General features: G+C 37.4%; 1 protein-coding gene across 3 annotated transcripts in view; it reads right to left on the bottom strand.

Moving 5' to 3' along the window:
- The window catches only part of DPYD (dihydropyrimidine dehydrogenase), an 825,900-nt gene that overhangs the window by 14,945 nt on the left and 796,938 nt on the right, over positions 1-14,017 (bottom strand). For all 3 annotated transcript variants that reach the window (XM_089919140.1, XM_022553288.2, XM_089919145.1), the window contains one exon: positions 2,205-2,345. In XM_089919140.1, coding sequence (XP_089775266.1) covers positions 2,205-2,345 — 141 coding nt within the window. The remainder of the gene's footprint in view (positions 1-2,204; positions 2,346-14,017) is intronic.

Raw genomic sequence — 14,017 nt, 5'->3', positions numbered from 1 at the left:
TGTTATAACATTTGTTATTTGGAAACAACATGCAAGAATTTCCATCTAGGGGAGACTTCAGGGTAGATACGTGGGGGCAGAGGGGACTTGAGGACTTGTCTGGAATCTTGCCGAACAACTTGATGTTTTTACTCAGATGGTGCACTAATTTGGAGGAACGAGCTAGGGGGCTGAGCAAAATTATGAGGGTCATTAAGCCCCCGCCTCACTCCAGATACTCCTTGAGGCCAGGTCTGCAAATCTTACATTTTGAAATAATTACTGAATTCTGTTGTGTTTTTTTTTCCTGTGTCATATACAACATGCTATATAATCCAATTCAAAATATTTTTTATGTTTAAAATTTTCCTCCCCCAAATGAGGCTACTTGTAACTATAATTTTTTTCTCTTTTATGCACATAAAAATGAAAATGGTCTCAGAGTAAATTATGTCAGGCTGCTTAATATTTTTTAAAAATTTCTGATCTTTAAGGAAACAACCATATATCTGAACAAGAACTGTAGTTATGACAAACCATTAGAAAATTTGTCTAAACAAATTGTTGCTATGTTTTGTAAAACAACATCTCAGATGGCTGTTTAAATGAGTAAAGGCTATTTCTCTTCTTTATGTACCCTTTTATAAATAGAAATCCAAGAAACAATTGATGAAAATAAAATAATACTTATGTTTTAGAAATCTTAAACTTTGGGCTTCCCTGGTGGCGCAGTGGTTGAGAGTACGCCTGCCGATGCAGGGGACACGGGTTCGTGCCCTGCTCCAGGAAGATCCCACATGCCGCGGAGCTGCTGGGCCCATGCGCCATGGCCGCTGAGCCTGCGCGTCCGGAGCCTGTGCTCCGCAACGGGAGAGGCCACAACAGTGAGAGGCCCGCGTACCGCAAAAAAAAAAAAAAAAAAAAAATTCTTATACTTTGAAAATTTGCAAACATGTAAAACCTTTCAGTTGAAGATTTTGATTTTCTATTTTTTATCCTTTAGAGACATAAGAGTCAAAGGACTTTTAAAATCTTTTTAAATGTGTAATTGTGATTTTTTTCCCCCCTCATTAATAAGATTATTTTTGCTAAAATTGTACCAAGGCTAGAATTCCAAGGTGGGAGTAATAACCTCTAAGATTTAAGATGTTAGAACCCTGATGCTGTGATTTTAGTGACGGAACTTCCTTACTTATCTCTGATTGGTTAATTAGAGAAAAGAAGAAATGAAAATGAATGTGATATGATTAGCATTTTCAAAGTAACTGTTAGAGACACTTCTCAGATAGAAAAAAAAGTGATACAAGGGTGAAAACTTGGTATAGAAGTAGTATTAAATTAAGGAAGAAGAGATTTTTTAAAAATTAAAATTATGTCTGTCATACCTGTATTAGGTGATCAGAAGAATATGTAATATCGTACCACAAGCAAATAGGAACTTTCTCCAAGCTGAATAAGGTAAATGAACTACAATTTTTAACAATGGCCAGTTTATCTATTTTGAAAATTCATTAATCATCTTAAAGGGATCTTATTTTACTTTATTATACTTCTTTATAGCTTGAAATATTTAATGAAAATAATATTATTCTGTAGTTTTTAGCCTGAAGACAGTTGAATGCCCATTTTTTCTTTATTGTTCCATGGCAGACTCTCAGCTGAAGGCTGAGGAACTGGGAAGAATCTCTGGATCATTTCATGTGGTAGGAATTCAACTTGCTGACTCTTCCAGCTATAGAGGAATTTCTGGTCCCAACCAGCCTACCTAGTTGGTGGGAAAATGCTTTTTCTTTCTAACTGAAGCTCAATCAATACTGAATGGAAGAGCATTCTCTTTTGGTAGAAGGAAGCAAGTCCTTTCAGGGTCATGGCAATAAATTGTAGCTCTTTTCCCTCTGCATGAGAGCATAATGCTTCCTCATGGGCATAATTGTGTGAATTTCTTTTTTTGTTTGAATTCTTCCTTCCAATTTTATGAGTGATGAAATGATACTAAAACAGTACTGTGCACTGAATGGTGGCATCGTTAGTATGAGTTATGGCTTCCCTTTAAAAAAAAGTCACTATGTTATGAGGGTGAGAGGACAGAGAGCTATGTCACTGCTGAGTAGCAATGTTTGGCACGTCTGGTCTGAATCCCACACTTTGTGACAGAAGATGCTTTCTGCTACAAAAGCCAAGAAGAAACATGCCTCACAGCATCCTAATTGCAGCAGGATTCTTACCTGGTAGCCAGAGTCATTACAGGTCATGTAGCATTTGCCACAGCTGATACACATTTCTTCATCAATCACAGCCACAACTTGCTCTAAGGTGCTCAGTTCACCAAATGTTCCAAGGTATTGCAGTGCTTTTCCAATCACATCCTGAAAGATAGGCACTGAATTACTTACAGTGTTCATTGTAAAACATTACCATGTGATGATTAATATCTGTCCAAATTTCCCTGTTTTTATAAAATGCTGCATTACATAACTTAGAAGGTTTTGGATACTGTAGTTCTCACAGATATACTTTTTATAATTATAGCTTACATATTTCTGTCTCCTGAAAGATGGGCTTTCTGTATATATCTAGCGTAGAAACACAAGACCTAACTAATTGCATTCATCAGGTTTTCTACAAATGATCTAAATCAGTGTTTCTGTGGACAGAAGAAATGACACCCTTTTCAGTGGTTGTGGCTTACTTTTTCTCAATTTTGGACTTTGAATGATCCAAAAGTAATGAAAAGTGACAAAGGGTAATGCACTGATACTAGAAAACTTTAGATTGCTAGGAATGGGGAATAAAAATGTGGACACTGTGCATTTATAGCGCTGCATTTGGAGTCTAGATTTCATTTAGAAGAGTGCTCTGATAGCATACCCACCTGTCATGTCTTGAAGAGTATATTTCATTATTTAAAAATTCTAATTTATGTTAATTAATTAGGTTAATTTAATAGCTAAATAAGATGCTCTTTTACTATTAAAGAACTAGGATTTTCTTCATTCACCACTGAAGATTTTTCATGCTGTTACACATTGCTTTGTTCTTCATATTAATTGGAAGTGTGCTTAATATGTGAAGCACAGAAGATGTTTCATCAACAATAAGAAACACTTTGTTTCATAAAACAAAACAGAAGAATGTAACAATGTTTGTAAAATTAGTATGCTGTCAAGATTTTCTGCTTCTGTTTTTAACTTTTAACAAGACAATCTTTTGTTTGAATTCAAGGTCCGTCTTCAAGGTGGTTTGACTCACATTTAAAGCCACCTTCCTATATTCTCTATGGTATCTTATTTTCTGTTCTTTTTATGACCTTGGTTACCCTTTTTTACTCTATTTTTTCCCGATTTCAGCTCTAAATGACAATATGCTCATGACTTTGAGCTTTTAAACTGAAACAAAGCTTACATAATTATATACCATTCGTGTGTCTCTCAAAAAATAAGGTGATCAAAAACTTACTGTCTTTACTATTTTCTTTTCAGTGTGTTGAAGGTATAATTTCAGTGATACCACAGTCTGTTTGTAGGGGGGGGGCACTTGATGTCCAAATCAATATCTCCATTCTGAATTTCCCTCACAAACTTAAGATCTACTTTTATCAGCGGCATGATAAGCACTGTCATTAGAATTTGGTATGTCAAATTCACCACTCACTGAATTTTTCATCAGCATAACAAAACTGGATCTTCCTTCTGATTTCCTTAGTCTTACTAACACTGTTAGGAGTTCTTCAGTCACTGAGGCTTGAAATTTCAGAGCTGTATTTCACTCTGACTTCTCCCTACTCCAAAATCTCATCAGTTGCCAAGTCTTCTGAGCTCTGGATCTGCAATATCTTCTGAATCCTCTTTCCAAGTCTACTATAATCTTTAACCATTACTAATTAATTTCCCATTACTTCTAATGTAGTTATAAGAGCCTACATGTCTCATCCTCTTATTCTCCCTTTCCTTTCTACCTTACGCAGCGTTGTCATCTTCATCTATGCTGTAGAGCACAGCTTAAATTTTCTCACTACCTTACTCAAAAATCTGTTGAATTAAATACAGTTTCACATTTAAGTCTAGCATTTAAGGCTTTCTACCAACTAGTCTTTTTTGGTCTTATTTCTCACTTCCAAACACCATGTGCTTTAGCTACACTGGACACATGCCCTACACTGAACACACTTGTCAGTCAACTCCTCTGGCACCTAATTTTATCTTGAGTCCTCTGTCCAGAATACCCTTCCTTCCCATCTTCACTTTGAAAAATCCTGTCCATCCTTCAAAGACATCTCACATGCCACTACTTCCTGAAAATCTCCTTAATTCTTCCTTCTCCTTTCCTAACCAAGTTGAAGATGTGATCCCCCGCTTCTTCATTCTCTTCTTCCTTTGTCTCCCACATCTTTTCCTCCTGCCCTTTTCCCCTCTTCATCCTCTCTCTCTCCCCCTCCTACCAATGCAATGGCCTAGAGTGTTTTATCTATTATGTGGAACTAATGGTTACAGATTACTTTGAGTTCTTACTATGTATCAGGCCAGTGCCATAATTTTTAAGCATTTTCTCATTTAAGCCTCACACATTTTATAGAGGATGAGATTATTGACATTTAAGGTATAAAATTAAATAAATGATGAAGCAGGGATTCAGACCAGTGCTGCCTAACTTCAAATTCTATGATCATAAGCATTCTGCTTTACTGGCTCATCGGTTATTTCTCTATTTAGCAAATTTTACTTCATGTTGTAGATATTTTCTACATTCAGCTCCTTATTTGCAGCCTCTTAGGAGGCTTTATTCATCTTTGTATCTCATGTTGTGTATCTTGCTCCTCAGATCACTGAAACATAATGGGTACTCAAATATTTGTTAAAATAAATGTATCTTTAGTTTTTCTATATACTAAATATTCAGAAAAATATTAGGCACACAGTTGTATGAGCTAACAGCTACTTTGTGATTTACCGAATACTTTTATTAATATGAGATTCACAAAAAGATTTGAGTACCTCTTTAAATACAAAATAATCATAGTCAACGTACCTGGATATGTTTAATATTTTCTAATATTTTAAGACAGTAAATGCATGAGGTCACTCTATGGCTGTAAAAGACTATACGTGATAGAAAATAATTTTTTCAATGTAGTAAACAAATTAACCAGAACAGTTGTTTCATTGAATTAGATCATGGCTTGACTGAAATCATCAGTAAATATTCAAAAGATGATTAAACAGGAAACTCCCTAGATGGTCATCCAGCTTATAAGGCTTATTCCAAAGAAACAGTGCATATTTCTAAGATATTTTATTGGAGGAAGCAAATTCACATTCTGTGTATATCAAATACGCCTTTTGCTCTATATTGGAGATTTGCTGTTGTCATTTATTAAAACATCATTGTTTAAAGTGAAACTAAATAAAACAAAGTCCTTGGAGCCTCTAAAAATTATTTACACATGGTGTTAAAAATCACCCCCCATTCATCATAGTTCTTAAGAAAATTATGTATATATATATTTAATCTGGAAGAGGATAAAAGAATGGCAACAGTTTTAAGTTATTTTGTAAAGAGTAATCAAAGAAAATGAATTATCATTCTGTGTGGCAGAAAACGTGGACATTTGTTTAAAACTCAAAGCTTCCAGGTAGTACTGCCAGCTTATAAATACCCTTGAGTACACGTTCTGGAATTTGGAGTTTGCTGAAAGTTGCATATAATCAGTAAAGCACATATGGCTAGCCTAGTCCCTGCTGGACACATACCTGTGGAGATCAGGGTACCTACATTCATTATTCCAAGCAGGGTGTGGATATACAAAGGTCACGCGATCTGCTATAGCCATCCCTGATTAGTGGAAAAGTTTATGTATGAATGTGTATGTGGGAAAAGTGATGCCAAATTCTTTAAAGTGTAGGTGATACATGTGATTTAAATATGTTTTCCCAAAATTAACGTTGGGAAGTAGTACAGAATTCTAGAATCACATCTTTGTCAATTAATTATTTGTTTGGGATAATCAAAAGTATTTTTTAAAACTAGATCAGTCAATATTTCTGTTTGATATAAAGTTTGGGATCAAAAGTGAGGAACTAGAGGGCCCCATCCCATCTCTGCTGCATCATACTTAATGTTTTAGGCTTAGTATGAATTTCTTAGTTTTGGCCTATTTTTTTTTACAGGTGATTGAAGTATTTTCAGGTTGTGATTGATATCTGGCGTGTTAACTGTCCTTAGATTTAAGTCTTCTACACATCTGATTAGCATACTATTTACGATACCTGTAAAAAAGTGTCATTCAAAGGCCAGGACCAAGGACAGCGTGCTGTGGGCAATCACTATGATGTCTATCCAAAACAGATCAAAATTATTTGGATGTAGCTGTTTAATTACTTTACCATTTCCTTATCTGTACCATTACCAATGTCACAGGTTCTTATCTGTTATATCAAGTTCACTGCTTGCCTAATAAACCTATCAAGATAGGAAATGAGATAATTTGGTTTGTTCTCACAGAATTTATGCTGACACTTGATAATTTCTTCCTTTACTAATACTCTCAAGTCAAAAGTTTAATGATCCTTAATGAAGCTTTCTGGCCTACTTCTATCTTTTCTTCACTCCCCTTGCCACATCAACCTTTTCCTTTTCTAAAGAACCTAGAGCACCATTTAATTTTTAGCAGTGTGATACAGCAATATCATACTAAAATAGTTTCAAAAATATAGCATACAATTTATTTTTGATATCCTATATAATGTCCTCCAAGCTAGGAGACAGGGATGGTGACTGTACAATTAGATAGGGAAGTCTTGAGTTTAAATTCAGTAGAACTCTGATAACAGGACTCAGCGTGAATAAGCTGAGTTGGGAGGGCAGAGACAAAGCATGATTCAGGAAATAAAGTAGTAAGTAAATTAGTGGAGAAGGTAAGAGAAACAAGCAAACCAAGAGATGGGGTAGGAGCTAGTGAGGATCTGGGAACTGAAGTGGGTGAGAGAGGGTGGAGTGGAAGGGAGCTTGTTACTGAGAGACAGATGGGTGAGGTTTGGGTGTAGTCAAGGTTGGTTCAGTAGAGATCTGTGGCCCTGATCACTGTATTCTTTTTATGTGGGCTGGCTCAGGCTTTAAAGTAGCAAGTTCTTGCCAGACACTTTGGATTTAAATACAGTTAATGAAGCTAAATGTGATGTGTTTCTACTTTATCCTTACCTATCTTGGGCTTCACCTCTCGAATATGTTTTCCTTATCCTTTTCAGTTCTAAAAGCATTCTTTATGGGGATGCTACAAAGATAAAAGGAGCTGAACAGTTCTAATTGTAAGTTAACAGTATACCATCTGCTCTAAGTAGTGGGTGTATTCTCTTTTTTTTTTTTTTTACTTTTAATAGACAAAATACATTTCCATTTTTCCTAATATTTTCTCCAAATTCAGATAATTTGAGGCTTTGGTATTTCTGAAACACTTTAAAATCTTGATGCCACTCTTTTATGATCATCGTTGGTAATGTGATCTCTATTTTCTCATATGACTATTCAATACTGAGTTATCTAAATACTTCACTCTTTTCCTATTCCTCGTGAAACTCAGGGATTATGTCACCAAATTTCAATTTGACAGCCTCTCATTCTTCTTGATCCATGTTCAGGTTAGAGCTCTGACTACGGGATTGTTTTCTATTGTTGTTTCTGAGCTCCCTGAAAGTAGATTTACTAAAGGTGGCATACTTGTACATTTAAGTTTAGACTTACTTTCTGTGGCCTAACAAACTCTACGATGATATGGGATGGTTACTTTCCTTCAAGATTCTTTTAGCTGTCATTTTCCCCAAACAGATTTCTATAAGGAACCAGAAATAAGTCAATGCAGTAAGTCTCTCATTGCTTCTCTCTCCTTTGTGAGATTAAATTTCCAACATGGCAATTCAATAGTTTTGCCAATGTTTTGCCTTTAGTGGAGTGGGATTTTCATCTGAAGTCTGTAAAGGCTTACATCGCTGCTCTATCTTGCCTGTCCATATTAACTATCTAGTTATGGGGTCTCTGATGTAGTCCCCGAAAACATTTCTGTTTTCCTTTCATTTCACTCTCCTGCAGCTGCTTCCTCCATGCTTCACTTTCACGTTTGTGGATTTCCACGCATGTGTATATCTTTTTGACATATACTGTTCCTCCCCTAGCCCTTTCATCAGACTTATTTATTCCGAAGAAGATATACCTTTCCATCATCATATTCCAGTCAGGAATCACATCTCAAAACATCCCCATAAGACTTAAGAGTTGATTTTCACCATATTCTGTTCATGTGTTTTAAAGTACAGTTTGATAATTTTTCATCTGCTATTTGTCTGTATATAGACAACTGAGAATGTTAATGCCTCCCGCCCATTTCTCTGGTATCTTCTGAAAATTGCTGGGAAAATCCTCCACTATTTTTCTTCCTGTGTCATCCCTTTTATGCTCCATAGTATCTAATATGCCTTACAGTTATATATGAGTACTTTTCTCCTTCCCCTCACAACTCAATTGAAATAATAAACCTCTCGATCAGGCTGACTGGTCTCCTGCCAACACTGTCTTGCCAGTCTTATGAGATGCAGTCTATCTCTTCCTAGAAGCAACAGGAAGAGATGAAAACATCACTAGTGCCCCTAAACCATTCATTTTCCTACCCAGAAATTCAAAGACGTTAGAGATACATTCCTGGTTTCATAAAGAGAATGAGAATTCATTCTCAAATATATCAACAGAAGTGGGAAGCATTCGGGGAACTTTATAAGCCTTGGCAGACTCTCAAATCTCTGTTATATGCTGCCTGGGACTAAAGCACGTTTCTCATTTAGCAGGGCCAAATGTGCACACTGTCACTTCAGTTCTCTTCAGCCAGGAGATAAAACGGCTTCCTATTTGGTTTCTTTTCTCTAGCACAGGTGAACCTGTGGAATGTGTTAGGAGCTTCTTCAGAAGGTCCTGGTTCATCTTTTAGAAGGAGACCTTTACATCTATTGCTGGAGGTCAGTTGTCTTTTTATTACCTTATCTCATTCTTCCCCTTCCCCTTCAGCACTGATTTTGATTACCCTCCTCTTCCTCAGAAGCCTTTTCTTTCACAAAAGCGACAGCTCTGCAATATGGCAATACGTATGGTAAATGTGTCACTATGAAATGGAAATCCAGATGTAGGGTTGATAAAGAGGAAATTGACTGGATGCCAGGCTGACGCTAGGGCCCCAGACTATTCCCTGCGGTAGGACTGACAGCCTCTGAGACCATTGTTTAGCTTCCAAGGACGCAAGGGGAAGCTGGATACCATGTTGGCTAGTGAAGACTTCTGGTTCTCAAGGACCCCCTAGTCACAGTGTAACACTGGGAGCAACCACTCTTGATGCTCTACAGTATATCCCCTCGCCCTTTTACATCATGTTAAGACTGAGCAAGAAAACTGGATTATTTTCCTCATTACTGCCTCTCAGTTTGGTCCTTTCTAGGAAATCCTATTGAACAAAAGCATGAGTTTTGTATTGGATTTAAGGTCCACCTTCCTTTTTTTTTTTTTTTTTTCTTTCATGAGAGACAGAAGAAGATAGTGATTAAGGCCCAAGTTTTAGTTTTAGAGCCAGATTTTGGAATCAAGTCTTGGTTTTCATGTCTTCCTAGCTGTGTGACCTTAGACAAGTTATTTAACCTCTCTGTTTATTAATTACTTAATTAGTAAAATAGGGAAAATATGGATACCTGATAGGGTTATGGTGAGGATTAAATGAGTTAATTCACAAGCATTCAGAACAGTGCCTGAAACCTCATAAGTACTCAATAAATATTAGCTTTTATTATTAATTCTCTGCTTAATTAACGCTAATTTATTAAACTCCATGTTAAATATCACCATCTCTGTGAAGCTTTGCACAATTACCCGAGGCGGAACTAATCCCTTTCACTCCTCTGTGTTCCCAGAGCATTTTGTACATATTTGATTGAACTGTAAATAATTTTTAACATGTGTCTTTCTCCCTTGTTAGACTGTGAGCTCCGTAAGGATAGATATCTTTCTTTTTAAAATTCATGTTGTATTCCCAGTTTCCTGGATTGCAGCGAGTGCATAATAAATATATGTTAGCACTACATCTCCACCAAGATCAGGAAAAACCTGGTGCCTTGAACCATGCCTTGTTAGTCTCTGGACGAAGACCCAGTCCTGAGCACACTGCTAAGGTCACATAGCAAATAATAAATACTTACTGATTGACTGATATTGAAACTGCCTACTTATGAAGCAGCAGACCATTAAGTCTTATCTGAGGCATTTGAAAGAAAAGAACAAAAGATGAGATCTATTGAGCATGGCTTGCTTAGAAATAATATTGTCACACTCATAACCAGAGAAGATGGGGGTAGATCAGAAACTTGAATGCATGACTGAAAAACTTGTTAAGACAAGAGGGGCTTAGTCAACTTTGTGGGACACTGGGGCCCTTTCTATAGCAGATGGGGAATAATATACTGTGCTAGCTGAGAGGATAAACAAAGCAATGGCATGGAGTTTAAACTATTGAACAGAGGAATCTATAAAGAGGCCAGCAGCGAGTAGGGAAGAAACATGCTAAAATAAACAGATAGGTGGACAGGGAAAATATTAAGCACGAAAACAGATAACCCAGGCCCTCAGGAAAAAGGGGAGATGGAAAAATGGTATGTCAAGAACAGAAGAAACACTGTAGGGAAAACATAAAAGTAATGATGAAGCAGCAGAGGGAAGTACGTAGCATGCCTGGGTAAGTGTGGTACAATAAAACAATAAAAGCACAAGAAGAAATGTCTGATTCACATGAAGAGAGAAAATGACTCTTAAAGGGAACGTGGCTGTTAATTTCAATGGGGACTGAACAACCACGTGGCCGCATCATCCAGATGGAGCCTAAAATAATGGGCAAGGGGGCAAGGGACTCGTACGAAAATGACAACCACCGTGGCTCCTTACATTTGAATAGAACTATGCCTCATGCAATACTTTCACACACATCATTTCATTTAGAACAATGGAGTTGAGGTCTTCTGACATTATCTAGTTTTTATTCTCCTTCCTGCCAATCTCCCACCTAGATTGTTACAACAGCCTTCTAACCAGTCTTCCTGCTTCTGTCCTTGCCCATCTAGGATCTTGTATCAACACCGCAGACAGAATGAGCCTTTGAAAAATTTTGTCAGATCACATCATTCTTCCTTTTAAAAAGCCTCAATAGTTTCCTGCCGAGGACTTTCCTACTTCGGGGTCTTTGCATTTTCTGTTCCTTCTGAATGGAACGTTCTCCCCCGACCCCGATATTTATCTGCATTGATCACTCTCTCACTCTTTGAAGTGTTTACTCATATGCCATTTAACCAGGCAGGCATCTCCTGATCAACCTCTCCAGCAATTACTTTTCCCCTAATCCTGCTGTATCTTCTCCACAGCACTGTGACCATCTGACATAGTATGTACCCACTCGTTCATTTGTTTATTGTCTGTTCTATAATGTAGACACCAAATGTAGACACCACGAGAGCTGGGCTTTTGTTTTGTTCACTACTGAATTGCTAGAGACTAGAGTAGTGCTGGAACATAGTGGGTGGATGTTAATAGTTGTTGGATGAATGACAAAATGGATGTATGGGTGAATAGGACAATTATTGCCAACTGGAAATTGGAATCTCAGTGGTTACATGTGAAAGGCAAAATGAAACAATACCAAATGTCCTTGCCAAGATGAGCAGTGCTTTCTGACCTGTGGACCACTTCCTCATTCTTAAGACTTCCTCTATTTTTTTCTCCACGTCATCATTTCCTTCTGGTTATTCTCTTATTTCTTTGATCACTTGTTCCCATTTGCTTCCCCAGAACTTCCTACTCCCTTATAGAGTATTAGGTTAAGCAAGAAATGAAGAAAATATACGTGAAGCTTCTGTCTTGTATCTGGCACCTAGTAGGCGGTCAGCATGTCAGTTCTTTTTCCTTTATATCATCCAGCACAGGTGCAAAATTAGCTTGAGTTCACTAACTTCAATATGCTCAAATCTAAATTTTTCACCCCACATTAGAAAACTCATCAAACCTAAAACACCAAGAATAAAACCCTGATTCATTATCTTTCATTTTTCTTTATCTCAGCTAGTGGGACTAGCAAAAATCTAATCATCTTAGTCTCCTTATTTTCAACTCCTTACTGTCCCTTATACCTCAGTATATAAAGAGAATCATCAAATTTTAGAGGGAGAATTATCAAGTCTTCATCAATTTAACCTCTGCTTCTGTTTCCATAACCATGGCCACTCACCAAATCTAGGACCACATTATGAATCACTGGGAACATCCCTTTTTCCACTTACCCTTCTAATCACTACCCAGTCTACAGGGCTCCTTAAACGCCAGTTCCTCAGAGAAGCCTTCCTCATCTCCTTCCATCTAAATTAGGTCTTGCTATGAAAGAGACTCCACACATCCTGTATTTTTCTTTATTGTTTGTATTACAAATATAGCTTTATATTATTAGTGTGATTCTTTGTTTTAATACCTGTTTCTTTCTCTATTCTGTATGCTTCATGAGGAAAGAGGCTGTGGCTGTTTTATTTTTTGTACTATAGATGCTCAATTCCTAGCACACTGCTTGTCTCATGGTAGATATATGATAAAAATTTCCTGAAAAATATATGGACTTCTTCAAAACTTCCAACTTGGTTGACTTCCAGAGCTTTATGTATTCCTACTAACATTCTTGAGTTCACTTTATTGGACATATGGAAATGGAGGGTCACCCTAACCTGTTATCTACTTCAAGCTGTCCATTCCTAACATCATAACTAATAGTGGGTAACATATACAGTATTTAGGATATGTTTGGTGCAGGCTAAAAGCACTTCACACACTACCTAATTTATAATCCCATGAGGCAGACTTTTTTTTTTTTTTTTTGCGGTACGCGGGCCTCTTACTGTTGTGGCCTCTCCCGTTGCAGAGCACAGGCTCCGGACGCGCAGGCTCAGCGGCCATGGCTCACGGGCCCAGCCGCTCCGCAGCATGTGGGATCTTCCCAGACCGGGGCACGAACCCGTGTCCCCTGCATCGGCAGGCGGACTCTCAACCACTACGCCACCAGGGAAGCCCAGGCAGACTCTTTAATTATGTCCACTTTACAGATTAGTTAACCGAGACAAGTTCATGTAGCTGCTAAATGGCAGTGGCATAATTTGAACCCAAGCAGCGTGACAGAGTAGTTCCAGGCTTAATTCAGGAAACTCTTTTCCCATAAATATAATCTTCTAAAATCTTATAAACCTTGCTACATCTTTCAATGAAGGAAATAGCTTCTTAAGACTTTCTAGCAGTCACTTTCTTCAAACACAGGCTGCTTACTAAAATGACACTGGTAAGCCCAAATTCAGTTTCATTAAATGCCTATGGCATTGCAGTAGGTAGAAAATCATATGTCACTCTCTTATCCAAGATGACTTAATGTATTGTCTGGACTCCATTCCTTCCTTATTTGCCAAGGATATAGCTTCTTTAATCATGCCCTTTCTGGTAGCTTTAGCTATCCTTTCCTAGCACATAAACACATGCAAGCTTACAGTATCCTAACATATACAAACCAACCTTTCCCTCTACTACATTTCTTCTTGTCACTTTCCTTTTGATCTTTCTCAAGTTCAGGGAAGAGTATTCCATATGGCTTGTCCTTAATTGTGAAACCTTTATTCACTCTTCAATTTACCACCTCCTGGATTCTACTTTTCACCACTCCACTGAACCTGCTTAGGCCAAGATAAGCTAAAATATGAAGGTCTGATGCTTATGCTAACGAGTTTACCTTAAGATCATGCTTAAGATGTGGGAATTTTAAGCAAAGGGTAAAACAATCAGATTTGCATTTAACAAAGAATACTTCATAATAGTTGGAGGATACATTAGATAAGAATGAGAAAAGAAGGTGGGAGGCCAGTTTGTGGAATATTTCAGAATTCCAGGAAAGAATGTATAAAGAACTTCCCTAAGATCTTTGCTGTAGGGAAGAGCAGAAGAGGAA

This window comes from Delphinapterus leucas, chromosome 1, assembly GCF_059928025.1.
Source record: "Delphinapterus leucas isolate spDelLeu-1000000601 "Yukka" chromosome 1, BTC_Dleu_Yukka2, whole genome shotgun sequence".
NCBI lineage: Eukaryota > Metazoa > Chordata > Mammalia > Artiodactyla > Monodontidae > Delphinapterus > Delphinapterus leucas.
This window is presented reverse-complemented; position numbering and strand designations above follow the sequence as displayed.